General features: G+C 42.4%; 1 protein-coding gene and 1 long non-coding RNA gene across 11 annotated transcripts in view; one reads left to right on the top strand and one right to left on the bottom strand.

Moving 5' to 3' along the window:
* Nucleotides 1-15,445, top strand: part of RAD51B (RAD51 paralog B) — a 336,350-nt gene extending 320,905 nt beyond the window's left edge. Inside the window, 1 exon segment of the mRNA XM_079995582.1 lies at nt 10,097-15,445. Coding sequence (XP_079851708.1) covers nt 10,097-10,227 — 131 coding nt within the window. The 3' untranslated portion in view covers nt 10,228-15,445.
* LOC307226738 overlaps nt 1-15,480 on the bottom strand; it is a 142,408-nt gene that overhangs the window by 57,447 nt on the left and 69,481 nt on the right. The gene's annotated exons all lie outside the window — the stretch shown is intronic.

The following is a 15,480-nucleotide window of genomic DNA, read 5'->3' as shown; positions in this document are numbered from 1 at the left end:
CCATTTGAGGGTGCCAAATTTTGGGCTCACTCAGGACGCCATATTACCAAAAATTACCAAAGTTTGCCCCTGGGGCAAGGTGTCCATTTCCAGGTGCAGAGCAGGGATAGGGAGCCTGTGGCCCTCTAAATGTTGTTTAACTCCAGGTTTCATAAGTCACAGCTAGCATGGCCAGTTGCCAGGGATGGTGGGAGTTGTGGTCCAGCAACATCTGGGAGACCACAGATACCTCTTGTAGCTAGGAGGAGAAACAGATGAGCCCACAGAATGCAGCCTGCTAGGAAAGCTGCATGGTTATTGAGCATGGCCACAGTGGCATAATTTTGGAGTAGAACTGAGATGGGGGCACGATACCCCTGGCCCCTGGCTATGTGAGAGCAGTTAATGGGTGCACTCAATAGCTGGAAAAGCGGAACAGAAATTACACAACAGCTATTTTCCAGACAGGAAAAACTGACTACACATGTATCACATGGCATATAAAAGTTACATGTAGTCCTTGGGCTGCAATTGATCACCACTACCAATAAAGTAATCAGATGATGTGTGCATGCATGCACGCACGCACCCAGACACACCAGTCTTTGCCAAGACGTCTGCAGTGTGAAGCACAGCATCATGTAACAGCAAGCAAGGGGCACTGGACCTGGGCCATAGAAAGCAGAATTCCGTGCTAAAGCTGGGTAGTGAAATCTCCCTGGCAGATAACTTGTTCCAACAACTTCTAGAGCATGACGGTGCCATATAGAATGATGCAAGCTCCCATCCTCCTTAGGAAATAATGAAGTTCTTAAAGAAGCCAAGGTCCATCTTTGTATTCTCTTGACAGACCTGTTGACACCTCAGATGAGGAAAGGTTGGATCCTGGCAATTGATAAAGCAACTCCTTAGAAGGCTCATGCACTTGGGTGGCATCGCCCAAATGGGTGGCATCTTGGGTAGACATAGGATCCTTCCCCAGATGAGGACCAGTTTGAAGACTCTTGATCTTGCTTGTTGAGCAAGCCTGAGAATGACAGGACTACCCTCCATGTGTCACTGGGAACATAAGTTCACAGTAAGCCAAGTACCATTTTTCCAGTTACACCTAGCTTGCCAGCTGTGGCCATTCTTGGACCCGCATGGCTTTCTCACAGGGATCCATGCCCTGGTAGCCTCCTGCCTTGACAAGTACAATGACAGATTAAACTGGGGGCTTTAAAACCCTGAAAGCTTGGGAATATAAAGTTAACCTCCCTCCAAGCAGTGGAAGGCTCACTCATGCAATATCCCTTTTCTTTTCTTTTTAAAAAACAGTAGCTTAGCTGGCAAAGAGAGAAATGAACACTGGTGTTCGGGGGCAGAAAGTCAGTGGAATGTCTGAAGTTTGAAGCGAAAATTTTACACTAATTCAACCATGTTTAATTGGCTTTCTCTGAAAGTTAGACAAATTTCTCACAAGGTAGGTTCCCCATATTGAATTTCATACTAATGGGACACAGCCATCTTGACTTTACAATGAATACAGGTGGATTGAGGTGGGAAAGCAAGATATTTAGAACTTGGGAGCTTCTGCTGCTGCAATTGCTGCTCTGTCATCTGATGGATGTAGCAGTTATCAGTTACAGTTGTAACTTGGAAGTCGAACAGAATCTGTTCCGGAAGTCTGTTCGACATCCAAAACGTTCGACTTCCAAAGCATGGCTTTTGATTGGCTGCAGAAGCCCCATTGGATGTTTGGCTTCCAAAAGAATGTTTGAAAACCAGAACACTCACTTCCAGTTTCAATCGTTCAGTTGCTGTAACGTTGACTCCCAACGCATTCGGGAGCTGAGGTACGACTGGACTATGAATATTCGTCATTCTAAACTGTTATTAGAAAGAAAACATATTCCAAACAGGGGAAAAACAAACAGTTCCTGGGTTCCATCTCAGAGAGCGTTGTTTTTAGAAGAAAGTGATTCCTTACGTCTAAAGCCCTGTAAGACTGAAAGTAGCCTGTTCCAAATGTGCTATAATTTTCCTGAATATTCGTTTTGTTTTGTTTTTTTGGGAGCATTCGGCTTTAGGCAGCTTCTTTCAGGAACAGCTTCTGGCACTTACAGGGTGTTTTCTTGCTCATTCAGCCCTTAATGCACTGGGTGGGTCTCTTGTTTCTTCTGCCTTCCAGGCAGCTTCCTCCTAATGCTCCCAGGGCCTGGCTCAGAATTGCAGAGGATTACTCAGGCCAATGGTGTTTGTGGCCTTCAAGACTGTGTGTCTTCAGGGGCCGATAGAGATAAGGGCAGCGGAGGAGGAGGCGGCGTGGGTGGATAGCTAGTCACAGCAGCTGCCCAAAGGCTGAGGGGGAGAGACATTCTTTTGAATGCATTCAGACACACTGCTATTTCCTGCTTTGCTCTCAAAGTGCTCCACCTGCTTTTACTTAACCATTTCCTGATTTCTGCTCCTAGAAATCCTCTGCTGGAGTAGCTGGTCTCTCTCAGAAGTATTACTTAAAACTGGCATGTCTGTGTGGGGCTTTTAAAATGGCAAGTGCTTGTTACCAGTTCATCCATCCAGGAGTATGCCTCTTAAATCCAAACTCTTCTTTAATATATCTTAGTTCAAATGACTAGAATTACCGTATTTTTTGCACCATAACACTCACTTTTTTCCTCCTAAAAAGTATGGGGAAATGTCTGTGTGTGTTATGGAGGGAATGCCTACGGGTGGCATGTCTATGGATTTTCCTCCTCTAAAAACTATGTGCGTGTTATGGTCGGGTGCGTGTTATAGAGCGAAAAATATGGTACATTTACAGCTAGCAACCATCTGCTTATATCTGTATTTTCCGTGTGTGTTTTTCCACAGCATGCAGACTGTTGAAAATAGTATGTTGAATCTGCACCGGGATAGTTCAGTGGGTACAGCATGAGACTCATAATTTCAGGGTTGTGGGTATGAGCCCTACATTGGGCAAAAGATTTCTGTATTGCAGGGGGTTAGACTGGATGGCCCCGGGGTCCCTTTCAACTTACTCTTCTATGATTCCGTGAACTTGTGCAAAGAATTAAGGAATATAAAAGAGTAAATTTCTCAACAGACTTTTGGAGGGGGAAATGGCATAATTAATCAGGAAGGAAAACCATGCCAGATTGTGGAATATTTACACCATGGAAAAAAGACGTTTATAACAAAGTGTTATTAAACATAAAATAATATACTGTGCTGAATGATTCTTTTACTAAGGCACTGATCCTAAGCGCACGTACCATGGGGCAAGGATACCTCCAGACAGGGCTTTGTGTCACAAATGCATCGTTTTTAGTGTTTGTACGACTGGCATGTTAACTTCCACACATCCCCCCCCCCCAAGTTATGGATATGCATTGCTGTTCATCCACTTACTGTCCACACAGTAGGTGGTGTTTGAAGGAACGTATCCATGCTGTGTATTTTGCCCCTCTCCTCAATACACTTGCCCATTCTGGTCATGCACACAGGTATTTGTGTACTTGTGCAAGCACATTAAATAAATAAAGACAAACAGAGAAAGACACCAGAAGAGCGCAACGGCAAATGTTACCAGCCCTTAGTTTTCAATCTTGCTTCACGATTGGCAAAATGGAGACTTGTGCTTTGCAGGGGAGGGGAGCAGCATCCATCCCCTCCAAAATTTCTCCAATGAAAATAGGGACATCCTAAGGCAAAGTGGGACATTCCGGGATCAAATCAGAAACTGGGACAGCTACTGTAAATCCTGGACTGTCCCTGGAAAATAGAGACACTTGGCGGGTCTGAGCATCCACTTTCATTTGCTGTGGTTGTTGTTGTTGCCCACGCCCCACAAAATTGTACTAATGAGCCTCTACACCAACAGTGACTAGAGATGTATAATAGCTTATTTTTACTTAATGGATTTTCCATATACAGGGAAATCTGGATTAAACTGAAAGGAAAGAAGGAAATAAAGAGTATGGACTGGCATTTTGATAAAGATGACATGGTGTGGGCGCTGTGCAAGAGTTGTAGGCTTGACCTGTAAACTCCAGTCTAGCAATACTCTCGTTGAACTTGGTCAAACTGACTTTTGTGTAAGCATGATTAGAATTGTGCCTTAAGAAGGCAAATTAGGCTGGGCCATGGTGAAGCATTTTTCTTTCTTAACATAAAACACTTTTGATAATGTGCCATTTTTTGCTTGTGTTTTATTCATACATTTCTAAATGGGGCCAGGTTTAATATTCAGATAATGTTAATCCTCGTTCTAACAGGTATTGGGCCAGGCTTGTTCCAGTGCGTACTGCAGAGCCTAAGCCCTGCCAAACCCTTGCATTTTTGTGCAAGTATGTTCCAGATAAGATAAACCATGAGTACACAGTGCTCACGGAGGGCTGAGGGAACCTTTCAGAGTGGGCTTGCAACACTGTATGAAAAGCTTTACGAATTAGAAAGAGCCACTAACACCTTTCCTTTTGTCTACTCTGTATATGCCACCTTGACCCTCATCATATTGTAGGGTTGCCATATTTCAAAAAGTAAAAACCAGGACACCCCGAAAATTGTTGAGATTATATTTAGGAAACCCCAAAGTTCTGGAGCTGTTTGTTTGTTTGTTTGTTTGTTTGTTTGTTTCAAAGATTGACTTGCCTAAGATACAGGATTAAGCGCCACATTTCGGAAATTTCCCCCGGACGTCATTTACGCCTTTGAGATCTGGATGTATGGCAGCCCTATCATATTGTCAAAGCAAGCATCAAAAGACTCTATGTTTTATTTTCCAAGCAAGCATCAAGACTATTGGCTTCAGAAGCCATTGTAGCCTATGCTGGAGCTGAGCCAAAGGGGGAAAAGTGCTGAATCATCTAGCATAGACAGTATCTAATGTCTCGTGAATACCATATGCCCCAGTTCCCACATGTTTCATCTAAGCAGAAAGCACATGTCATTTTCTCATTGGATCCATCCACCTGTATATGGTTTTCCATAATGATTTTCCACTTGGGTCCTCTTTAAGTCTTCTTATGTTGCCCAAATTCCAAACTTTTAGACCATTTAGTTTTCCTTAGAGTACTGCCCCCCAACATTTTGATGGCTTGTGCACACATTTAGAGTATATCCTGGCAAGATTTCCATATGATTTGTACCTTGAAATATTTGTGCAGTCCCCACTTTACCTTGCACGTTCCTCTGGGTTTTCTTTACATCCAAGCTTATTATATTGGCACAAACCACCTATATTATGCACCAGTTTCTCCCATGCAAGCCATAGGCTAGTAGCTCTTTATACATCAACACACACACACCACCTCTCAGTGTAAACAGCAAGCGAATCTGTCAGAGATCAGATGCTACATAACTCTCAGAAACTCCAGGATTGAGATACATTAGGAAAAACACTAACAGAGCAGTCTTTTCCTATTCACATGGGTGGGGAAATTAGAAAGCTTTTTCTCTTAAAGTGAGTGCTGAACTGCTTAAGTGGCTGTGCTGCTCTGCTAAAGCCTTCACTACTGCTCATACTGTCATTTGTGCAAGCATGTGGGAGTGAGGTCATTACATACACGTAACCAATGGTTAGGTCACATGCAGCATACTTTTATTATGACTCGGCCACCAAACGCCACGCATCTCAGCATCAGAGAAATTTCTTAATAAGTTTGGGGTTTTTATGCCTCTGAGTTTGTTGCTGACTGTAACAGAGGAGACGAATGGGGTTGCAAAAAAAATTAATTATGTAAATAACCAGGTAAAGGTTTTGCAAGATGTAGTTTAATGGGCTCTATTGAAGCGGGATAAATTTCCCCACTGGTCGTAGCTAGAGCAATCAAACTGAGGCACATGAAAAGGTCACCGAGTCCGTCTTATTCTACAATCTCAGAGTAGCCTCTTTATTCCATAGACAGATAAAAGCAGAACCCACAGCAAATGTTAACATTCTGATAGAGATCTTGCTTACAATAATAAATTACCATTGGGTGACACCTAATAGGTCAAGCAGTCCTGTGTTCTATTTTTGTCTCTCATTTCTCTCTCCCTGGCCCAACCAGCTCAGGAATCTTCTCCAGAGTTAATCTGTTGTTGTTGTTGTTGTTTTCGCAGTGGTGTTTAAAAACAACGTGTTTTACAACTTTCCAGTGGGAAGGACATTAAGCTCATTGCTAAGGTTACTCCCATTACGATGTTTCGGCAATAGGAAAAAGTCTTACTTCAGAACTCTTTAGTAGACCAGAATTCTGATCCCTCTTTTGGGTTATGGTTGCCCTACAGCTATCCCTACTTAGCAGTGGCAGTGCTAGCAATATGTCTGAAACATTAGTTCTGATACTTGAACAAGGCGAAAGCTTCAGGTTAGCTGCTAGACTCCAGGTACTTTGGTCAATAACTAGTTAATCTAGTATGATGATCTCATAGTCTTACTGGCTGGTGATATGGCTGAGAATGCTGAGAGGACAGCAAAGAAGACAAGTGCTTCATTTTTTATTTTTAAACACACTTGCTCCCTTCCTTATTGCAGAGTCCACATGCTACCCTCTCCCCAACTTTCCATTGGACACAGGGCTTCACTATTAGATTCACCATGGGCCCTGTGACTCAATGCCTTTTCATTTAAACAGCATCTTTACCCAGCTTTATTGACATACTTCAGTGCTTTGTTCCTGAACAATAGCGATGAGCTCATCTAGGTGCATGTTGCCCTGTGGGGGGCCTTGGGGGAACTTTACTTTTCAGCACTACAATGGAGCTTGTTTGAATGATCAGCTGAAGAAATCCAGCATGCTGCAGCACATATTTGCCTAGGTCTATGTCACCTTGCAGTGTAATTATTAGTAGCAAACATTTCTCTTTGGACTAAGCTGTCTTCCAAACAAAGAGATTTAATCTGCAGTCATTCATTATCACCTGGAATATTTTTCTCCTGATAAGAACTGAATGCTTTTCCAGGTTGCTATTCTGCCCTTAGCTGCCCATAGCTGTGAGTGGATGATCTTAGACTTAGAGGGTACCTTTAGTACAGGCTTCAGCATCTTCCTTCAAGGGACGTTTGAGCAGTCACCTTTCCTACTGCACCTCAGGCCATGTACCAGCCATGTTTTGGATAATTCAGCTGATCTGCTTCCTGTGCAAGAGAAGAGCAATTGCTTTCCTCCCTTGCCCACTCAATACAGTGGTACCTCAGGTTAAGTACTTAAGTACCGTATTTTTCGCTCTATAACACGCACCCGACCATAACACGCACGTAGTTTTTAGAGGAGGAAAGCAAGGAAACACCACCCGTAGGCATTCCCTCCATAACACGCACAGACATTTTCCCTTACTTTCTAGGAAGAAAAAAGTGAGTGTTGTGGTGCAAAAAATACGGTACTTCATTCCGGAGGTCCGTTCTTAACCTGAAACTGTTCTTAACCTGAAGCGCCACTTTAGCTAATGGGGCCTCGCGCTGCCGGAGCATGATTTTTGTTATCATCCTGAAGCAAAGTTCTTGACCCAAGATACTATTTCTACGTTAGCAGAGTCTGTAACCTGAAGCGTATGTAACCCGAGTTACCACTGTATGTCTGTCCCACTTATGTTATTATTATTGATTAAATTTGTATACCACCATTCGTGTGAAGATATGAGAACAGTTCACAAGAGAAGAATACAAAGTGAGAATACCAGGTACATAATAAAGCAAAAACAAAAACCAACCAATAACACACACCCCCCCAAAAAACAAAAAGTCATAGAATGTTAATCAGCCTGGTTGAAAAGAAATGTTTTTGCATGGTGTTTAAAGATATGTAATGAAGGCACAAGTCGAGCCTCCCTGGAGAGAGCATTCCATTGGGGAGCCACCACAGAAAAGGCCCATTCCAGCATTGCCATGCTACAGACCTCTCTTGGAGGAGGCACATGAAGAAGGGCCTCATATAATGATTTTGTTTTGATTTTTAATATTGTAATTATATGTTGTGAACCACCCTGAGATCTACGGGTATAGGGCAGTATACAAATTCATGATGTTTATGATGATGATGTCTGGATCAGTTCATATGGGGAGAGGTGGTCCTTGTGTTATTGTGGTCCAGAGCTGTTTAAGGCTTTATAGGTCACAACCAGCACTTTGAAATAGACCCAGAAACTAATCCTGAGCCAGAATTGGTATAATATGCTCAAAACATGTTGCCCTGGTAAGCAACCTGATGGCTGAATTCTGCACAGCTATAGTTTCTGAAACATATAACACATAGCAGTAATCTAACCTAGAGTTGGCACATCATGGACAACAGAAGTTAGGCTATCCCTATCCAGTTAAGGGATGAAGCTGGGCCACCAGCCAAAGCTGATGGAAGGCATTCCACACCACTGAGGCCACCTGAGCCTCAAGCGACAGCAAAGAGCCCAGAAGTGCCCTAAAGTTGTGTACCCACTCCTTCAGAGGCAGTATAAACCCATCAATAGCAAGCAACCTTTTGTCCATCTGGTCTAGGGGACTGCCCACTAACAGTACCTCAGTTTTATCTGGACTGAGCTTCAGTCTGTTGACTCTCATTCAGTCCATTACTGAGGCAAAACAACGGTTCAACACAGTCACTGCCACACCTCCAGATGTAAAGGAGAAGCAGAGCATATTGCTGACAATGTACTCCAATACTCCAGCCAAGTCCACCACGCATGAGTATAACATTTTAATGGCATTGTCATGCATAAAAGACAACATGCAGACCAAGACTGTGTGGTCAGTTCCCAGATTATCCACCTGAGATATCCATCACACTGCTCCAACCTATGTGCATTAGATTTATGCACATACATGCTATAGAAACCTGCTCATATGTCTGTCAGGACAACTGTGCCCAGTGGGTGGAGAAGGATGTTGCAATCTTAAACATGGGAGATGACCAAGGAAGATTATCATCTAAACCAGGCCAGTATTGTAAAATTCAAGGTAGATGAAAACCCTATAATACTGAACATTGTACCAGGGCAGTTTGGTGATAGGTTGCAAGATAAATTTCTTTAAACTCTCCTGCCTCCGTGCAACCTTAGTAAATACTTTTGCCTTCAGAAAATCTCTAATACAGAGATTGGATAGATTAGCAGAGAGGGCAGTTTGCCATCAGCACATATTCTCTGGGAGCTGAGATATGTAGTGAACATACCTGGGTCTACATCCTTAGCTGATAAAAATCAGCAAAGTTTCATCCATTTCAACAGAGACGTGCCAGTTACCACCCACAAGTCTGCCTCATGAACAGAGAAGTTGCTTAGATCATCATCAGTGGGGATATCTAAATTTTGGCTTGTTCCTCTTAATCTCAGTGTCATCGTTGTGGAATTTAACCCCTTTTAATACTAGATGCCATGGCTAATGAAGAAGCTTGCACTTCTAAGCATCCCCCTTTACTTTGGCGCCTGGTGTGAGGTCAATTATAATAATATAGTTTGACTTGCGTACTATAGCATATGGGTTGCCAGTCAGTGGTGGCGCCTCTCTTTTATGGAGTACCCTCCCAAGGGAGACATGCCTGATGCCATCATTAGCAAAATTATTCTTAATCACACAGGCCTTTGGGTCTTAATTTTAGCAGGTTGGGATGGAGTTGGATCTTTATATGTATATATTATTTGTGTATTTGGGGCTGATTTATCATTGGTTTCAATCTTCATTTTTAAAAGTTGCCTTCATTGGGGGGGGGGAGTGACTAATAAATATATTCATCTTATATCAGGTTATTACAAGTATAGGTTGCCAAAAGTGTTGAAGAGAACAGCCATGCAAAATGGACAAAGTGTCTTGTTCAACACAGTTCTAGTTTTTCATTTTCATTTTATTTGATGCTATTTCAGGTGAACTCCCTGCCAAGTGGTCTGGTGTTTTAAGCATTTGGAGCAGTTGGGCAGCCTTTGCAAAAATGATAATGCATTGATCAAAAGCAGAAGATAGATAAGGAAGCATATGGAAACTAGCTAACACAAGAAAATTCATTATGTTGCAGTCTTAGATAGTGCTGATTTCTGAGTGGGCCAAGAATCTAGTATCTCTTTATAGGCAGAAATGCCATCATTCAAACTTCCTTTAAAAAAAACCCAGTTGTGCACAGTACATCATGTTGTCACTGAAACTGGTTTTATTTCTTGTATGTTTCAGATCAAAAGGACCAACCATATTGCGGTTGGGAAGGAACAAGTCCAGCGCTGCAACCCATAAAAGTGAGGAAAGACACCTTTAAAAATGAACCTGAAATGGCTTTATCCAGTTTCCCCAGTGAGACTCCCTAGTACACATCAGCAGTTACAATATGCAGGACTGCAAGCAACTAGAACAGGGAACACGTGCTTGATAAGTGTAAATACTATTTCTTGGTCTGAAGCAACTGTTCCATGTGATGGCTACTAGATTTTTCTAAATAGATAACGAACTCCGGAGTCTGTAATCTTACACATTCTCCTCAATTAACATTTGCATATTGGAAAGTAGCACACTCGACTTCCTTCTTCAGTTAATAGTTGTGTGTTTTTCTGTACATTTTATATTGATCCCTATCTCTTGTCTGATGCAACAAAAGCTCATCTACTGAGATCTGAGAAGCTGCAGTGAACTTTGTAATGCTTCAAAATGTGTACGGCATGATTTTCATAGCACATTACCAGTAAAATCTAAAAGATCAACATGAATCACCACTACTTGGTTTCCATTCTCAAAGCACTATACAAATATTAGCTAATGTCATTCAATCTTGCTTTATTAAAGGATATACCAAACTAATAGGAAAAAATGACAGAATTTGCCCATACGTGAGAGGAAGGATATATTCACATGGCTGTTTTGCAGAGGAACATCCAGCCAATTCAAGCCACACTCAGCTGTGGTGTCATCCTGAATCTCACCAGCAGAAAAATGTGGAAATGAAGGGAAGACCCGTTTTGGTGGCAAAGTCAGTCCAGCAGTCAATGTGCTATGAGTTAACGATAACCACAGTAACAAATAGCCACTTCATGAATATTAGTTTGATGTAACTGCTACAACACTCCTGTATAGTAGATCGGCATTATCTTCCCCACATTGCAGATATGGAGCAGAAAGAGAGTGGCTCGTCACCTAGTAGGTTTATGGCAGAGATGATGTTAAGAGAACTTTTTTAGCTGCCATGTTACAATAGAGTTCAGATGGAAAGATACCTGCTTTTAAAATGGATCCACTTAGATTGCTTCTTTCACTTTGGTTAAGCACACAGGAGCCAACCTACACACCCCAAGAAGGCCAGGCAATATCCTACCTAGGGACTACATTGTCTTCCATACTTTAGTCACAGGAGTAAAAAAAAGCAAAGGGAGTGTAAACAGTCTATCTGCTACTAGTTTTTACAAAGGACTAGACAAGGGATCAGCGAACTTTTTCAGCAGGCGGCCAGTCCACTGTCCCTCAGATCATGTGGGGGGCCGGACTATATTTTGAAAAGAAATAATGAACAAATTCCTATGCCCCACAAATAACCCAGAGATGCATTTTAAATAAAAGCTCACATTCTGCTCATATAAAAACACACTGATTCCTGGACCGTCCGCAGGCCAAATTCAGAAGGTGATTGGGCTGGATCCGGCCCCCGGGCCTTAGTTTGCCTACCCATGGCACTAGTCAGTGTGTTGGGTTGTTACAGAAGAGAGCAACTTGTTCATAGCTGAAGTGGAAACTGCAAATTGGCCATATCAGTAGGCTTTTCCTGTAGAGCAAAACCTCAGTCCCAGCCTAAGGCAAGCCAAATCTATTTGGCTGGTAGGTGAGAGTTAACTGCAAGGTGAAAATGAGATAGCATGGTTAAGATGAGATCTCTTGGAGAAATATATCCACTACTCAGCCTGGCTAGGCTACTGTCTAGGTGCCGAGTATTCTCAAAATGATGAGGAATGGACAGTTTTGCTATTTCGGGACAGTAAGACAGTAACGTAAACAGTAAGGCTTTTCCCATTCATTTCAGTGGAGAGAAACACAAAGGAAGCACAGAACTGCCCCTTCACTGAAATGAATAGGAAATTATTTTACTCAAGTAGGGAGGGAGAATTTGGTGCATGCTAAAGAGCTCAACATATCATCACATGACTGTTACTCGGCACAAACCCATTTAGTTAAGCAGAAACTATCTCTCTTTGTCTTTCAAGCCATCAATAGAGCCAAAGTTTTTATTTTTAATGCACACGTAGACAGGATAGTGTCAATCCAAAGATAATCTTTTCGAAGCATATCTTCACATTGGCTGTCTTTTCCAGTCACAAAGAACTCGTTGCTACAGCTACCAACTGCATTGTTCTGTTTCATTGAGCCCCCATTTTTAACAAAATGCAAATTAGTTCTTGAATGGGGGAATGTTCCCCACCTTCTGTGTTACGGGTTGAGTAACTTAAAGGAAAAGGGAGCTTCCTGTTTTGATGACATAGCCTACCTTTAACTGTTTAACTGGATAGAGCAGGAACATCTTTTGAACTAGATAACCAGTGAATATTTTGTGGAAGTATTCAGAGACACAGAAGTTCTTCCTTTCCTTTTCTTCCCACCCCCATCCCCCAAATGATCACATGCCTACTTCCAAGACCTTTCAGTAGCACAATAGGCTGAATGGCAAGGAAAATTCCACAGAAGGATGTTTAGGTCTCCGGGGAACTACCATGGTCTGTGTAAGCCTAAAATCTTCAGGGGGCGGAGGGCAGAAAGAGAGAATGTGTATAGAGTGTACGTAAAATTAAAACACACACACAAAAACCTCTACAATGCAAGAGTTGTTTAACTAGATTCTCCTGTACTGTCAGAACATAATGATTTTGCAAGGACAAAGCTCTTAAATATTTTCCTCTGTCATTTTCTCTGGAGATATTTCACCCAAGGGACTGGTATATTTATAAACATTCATCATTTAAAGTTTTATCCCTTCCTTCACTGCTTTGTAAATAAAATAATTTAAAGATAGAGAAACTGAGTGAGATACTTGAAATTACACCAAGTTGTTGGCAGATTTTTGGCAGAAAAGGAAGAAAAGCAGTTTCCCCACCCCCTTTAAGTCCCATGCCTCAGATTCTAGACAATATTCTGTCCCCATTTTAAATCTTAAGGCTACTTCTATATCTGCAAACGTCCATTACAGTCTTTGTTGCTTGTCATTCCTGCTTTGTTGTTTGTCGTTTCCATGAAGCATGCTTTGTAAGCCTTGTACAAGTCTGTTTACAGTACAGTGCATACATGTTTTGGCTCTATTAGGCTGGATAACATTTTATTGTGAGGGTGACACTTCCCATTTGGACCTGACAGGCGAGGCCTTTTACCTCCTCTTTTAAGGGGTGGAATCATTCTGCCCTTCAGTTACCCTGCTGTTTTCGGTTGGGTCTTTTCTTCTCTTGGGAAAATCCTTTAGCTGGGCATTTTAAGTGATCTGCTAGTGTTTTCTTCTTTCTTGTGTCTCCTCTTCTCTTTCTTCCTCTACTGCATCCTCAACCTCAACCTTTTCATAACCAGGACCCACTTTTAACCCAAACATGCATTTGGGGACACATTTCTTAATCTGTTACTATATAGTTGCATGGTGGTAGTGCTCCTATTGTGACCCACTTTGAATCAGTCCATAAATCACTAGTGGGTCCCGACCCACCAGTTGAAGACCAGTGTCTTGGGCTGTCTGGGTTGTTCTTTGTGTTTTCCTTCCTGACTCCTCTGAGTTTCCCTGTGTGGTGGTTGTCCCAGTGGTTTGCCTCTTCAGCTTTTCATTCCTGTGCCTGTTCCTCTTCAAATAGCCAAACAAAATCTCCTCCATTTGTTTGTCCCAATCTCAATCTTCTTCGTGAGGTTTTTGTCCTCCCTTGTCCACTATCCATTTCTTGTGAGTGGAGAGAAGGCTGTAGCCAGAGATTGACTCTCCACTAGGCCACGGCAAAAAAATTTAGAGCAGGAAGTTTGGCAAGCCTCCTAACTAAACTATCAAAAAAGGAGTGCCATTTTGTTTGGTGCACTGTATCTTTTTGCTCCAACCAGCTCTGCTCTGTTTGGTGAGTCCTGCAACCCTCATTCTGGGCAGGATCGCCTAACTGGCCACTTCTTTGCCTTCTGCCTTAAGAAATCAGTGCAAGCAGCAGGCACAGCCAGCCACAAATTCCCTGGTGTGCAGCGGTTTGGGAGAAACACAGCACCTTTGCTTCTGGCCATCTTTGAGGCACGCTGGCTTTATTTCCAAGGTGGTTAGGGCCTCTGTTAAGTCTGCTTCAAGGAAGCACCAAAAAAAGGGAGATGAAAACACAAGCACAGCTCCAGAAGGCATGAGAGGGCAATCTTACAGATCTTATAGTTATAGCAGCTCTGTGACGTCTCCCCGGAACTCTAGGGCACACTTGCCTTACAGAGTGGAACCAGCTGCCCAAGGGGCCAGAGTGAATTCACAGGTTCAGGTGTCCCAGGTTTCATCTCAGCTGTAGGCACAAGCTTTCCAGCCTGTGTCCTTATCACCTCTGCCAGGGGTAGGCAACCTAAGGCCCAGGGGCCGGATGCAGCCCATTCACCTTCCAAATCCAGCCCACAGACAGTCTGGGAACCAGCGTGTTTTTACATGAGTAGAATGTGTCCTTTTATTTAAAATGCATCTCTGGGTTATTTGTGCGGCATAGGCATTCGTTCATTATTATTTTTCAAAATATAGTCTGGTCCACCACATGGTCTGAGGGAAGGTGGACCGGCCCATGGCTGAAAAAGGTTGCTGACCCCTGACCTCTGCTCTAAAGTTTAGAGTCCTAATGTCATGCAAGATGAGGGCATGTTTGAACAGGAAATTGCAGTTTTCTGACAATTTGCACCTACAAAGAGCAAAAACAAAGGCTGTCAAAGTACAGGCCACAACTCGACTTGCTTTCAAATTGGACCCTATCTTTGTGATCCTGAAGCCCAAAGATTTGAGCCTAGTATCATTATCCTTGCTACAAGCTCTGATAAAAGTGGTAGGCATTTGAAGATAATATATTCTTCCTTCCACTGCTTATTTTTACAATATTCAAACTCTGGAACAAAACTGTCTCCCCACAGTATATATATATATATAAAAAACATTTTTAAATAAATAAATAAATGTACTGAAGAGGATCCAGCTGCAAAGTGATCTGATGGCAGTTGTAAGTACTATGTAATCCAGTCCTAATAAATAAAAAGTCTTGTCCTGAGGGAAAATAAACAACAACGAAGTGAAATGGAGTGCAAGGGGAAGGGACACAGCCTCAAATTGCACTTGATGTCACTGCTATACAGCGAGTTTATTTTCATACTAAGTTGCTTGCACTTTTATGAGACCAAGAGTCCTAAGCACGATGGGGGATATGGGATTTTGTGGAAAGGGCCTGTCTCATTTCTCACATAAAGATGTAATGTGTTACTTGATGGGATGCCTTGTTGGAGCCTAGATCCTAGCGATGTGCACAGTCCCCAAGATTTGCCTTGCATCTGTGCATTCAAAAAATAAGAATTAAAAATCAATATGTTTCTGTGTCCCTCTGTGGTAACATGGTTCA

The sequence above is a fragment of the Podarcis cretensis genome, assembly GCF_951804945.1.
Source record: "Podarcis cretensis genome assembly, chromosome: 1".
Classification (NCBI taxonomy): Eukaryota; Metazoa; Chordata; class Lepidosauria; order Squamata; family Lacertidae; genus Podarcis; species Podarcis cretensis.
The sequence above is the reverse complement of the archived record's forward strand: the minus strand, read 5'-3'. Positions and strand labels throughout refer to the sequence as shown.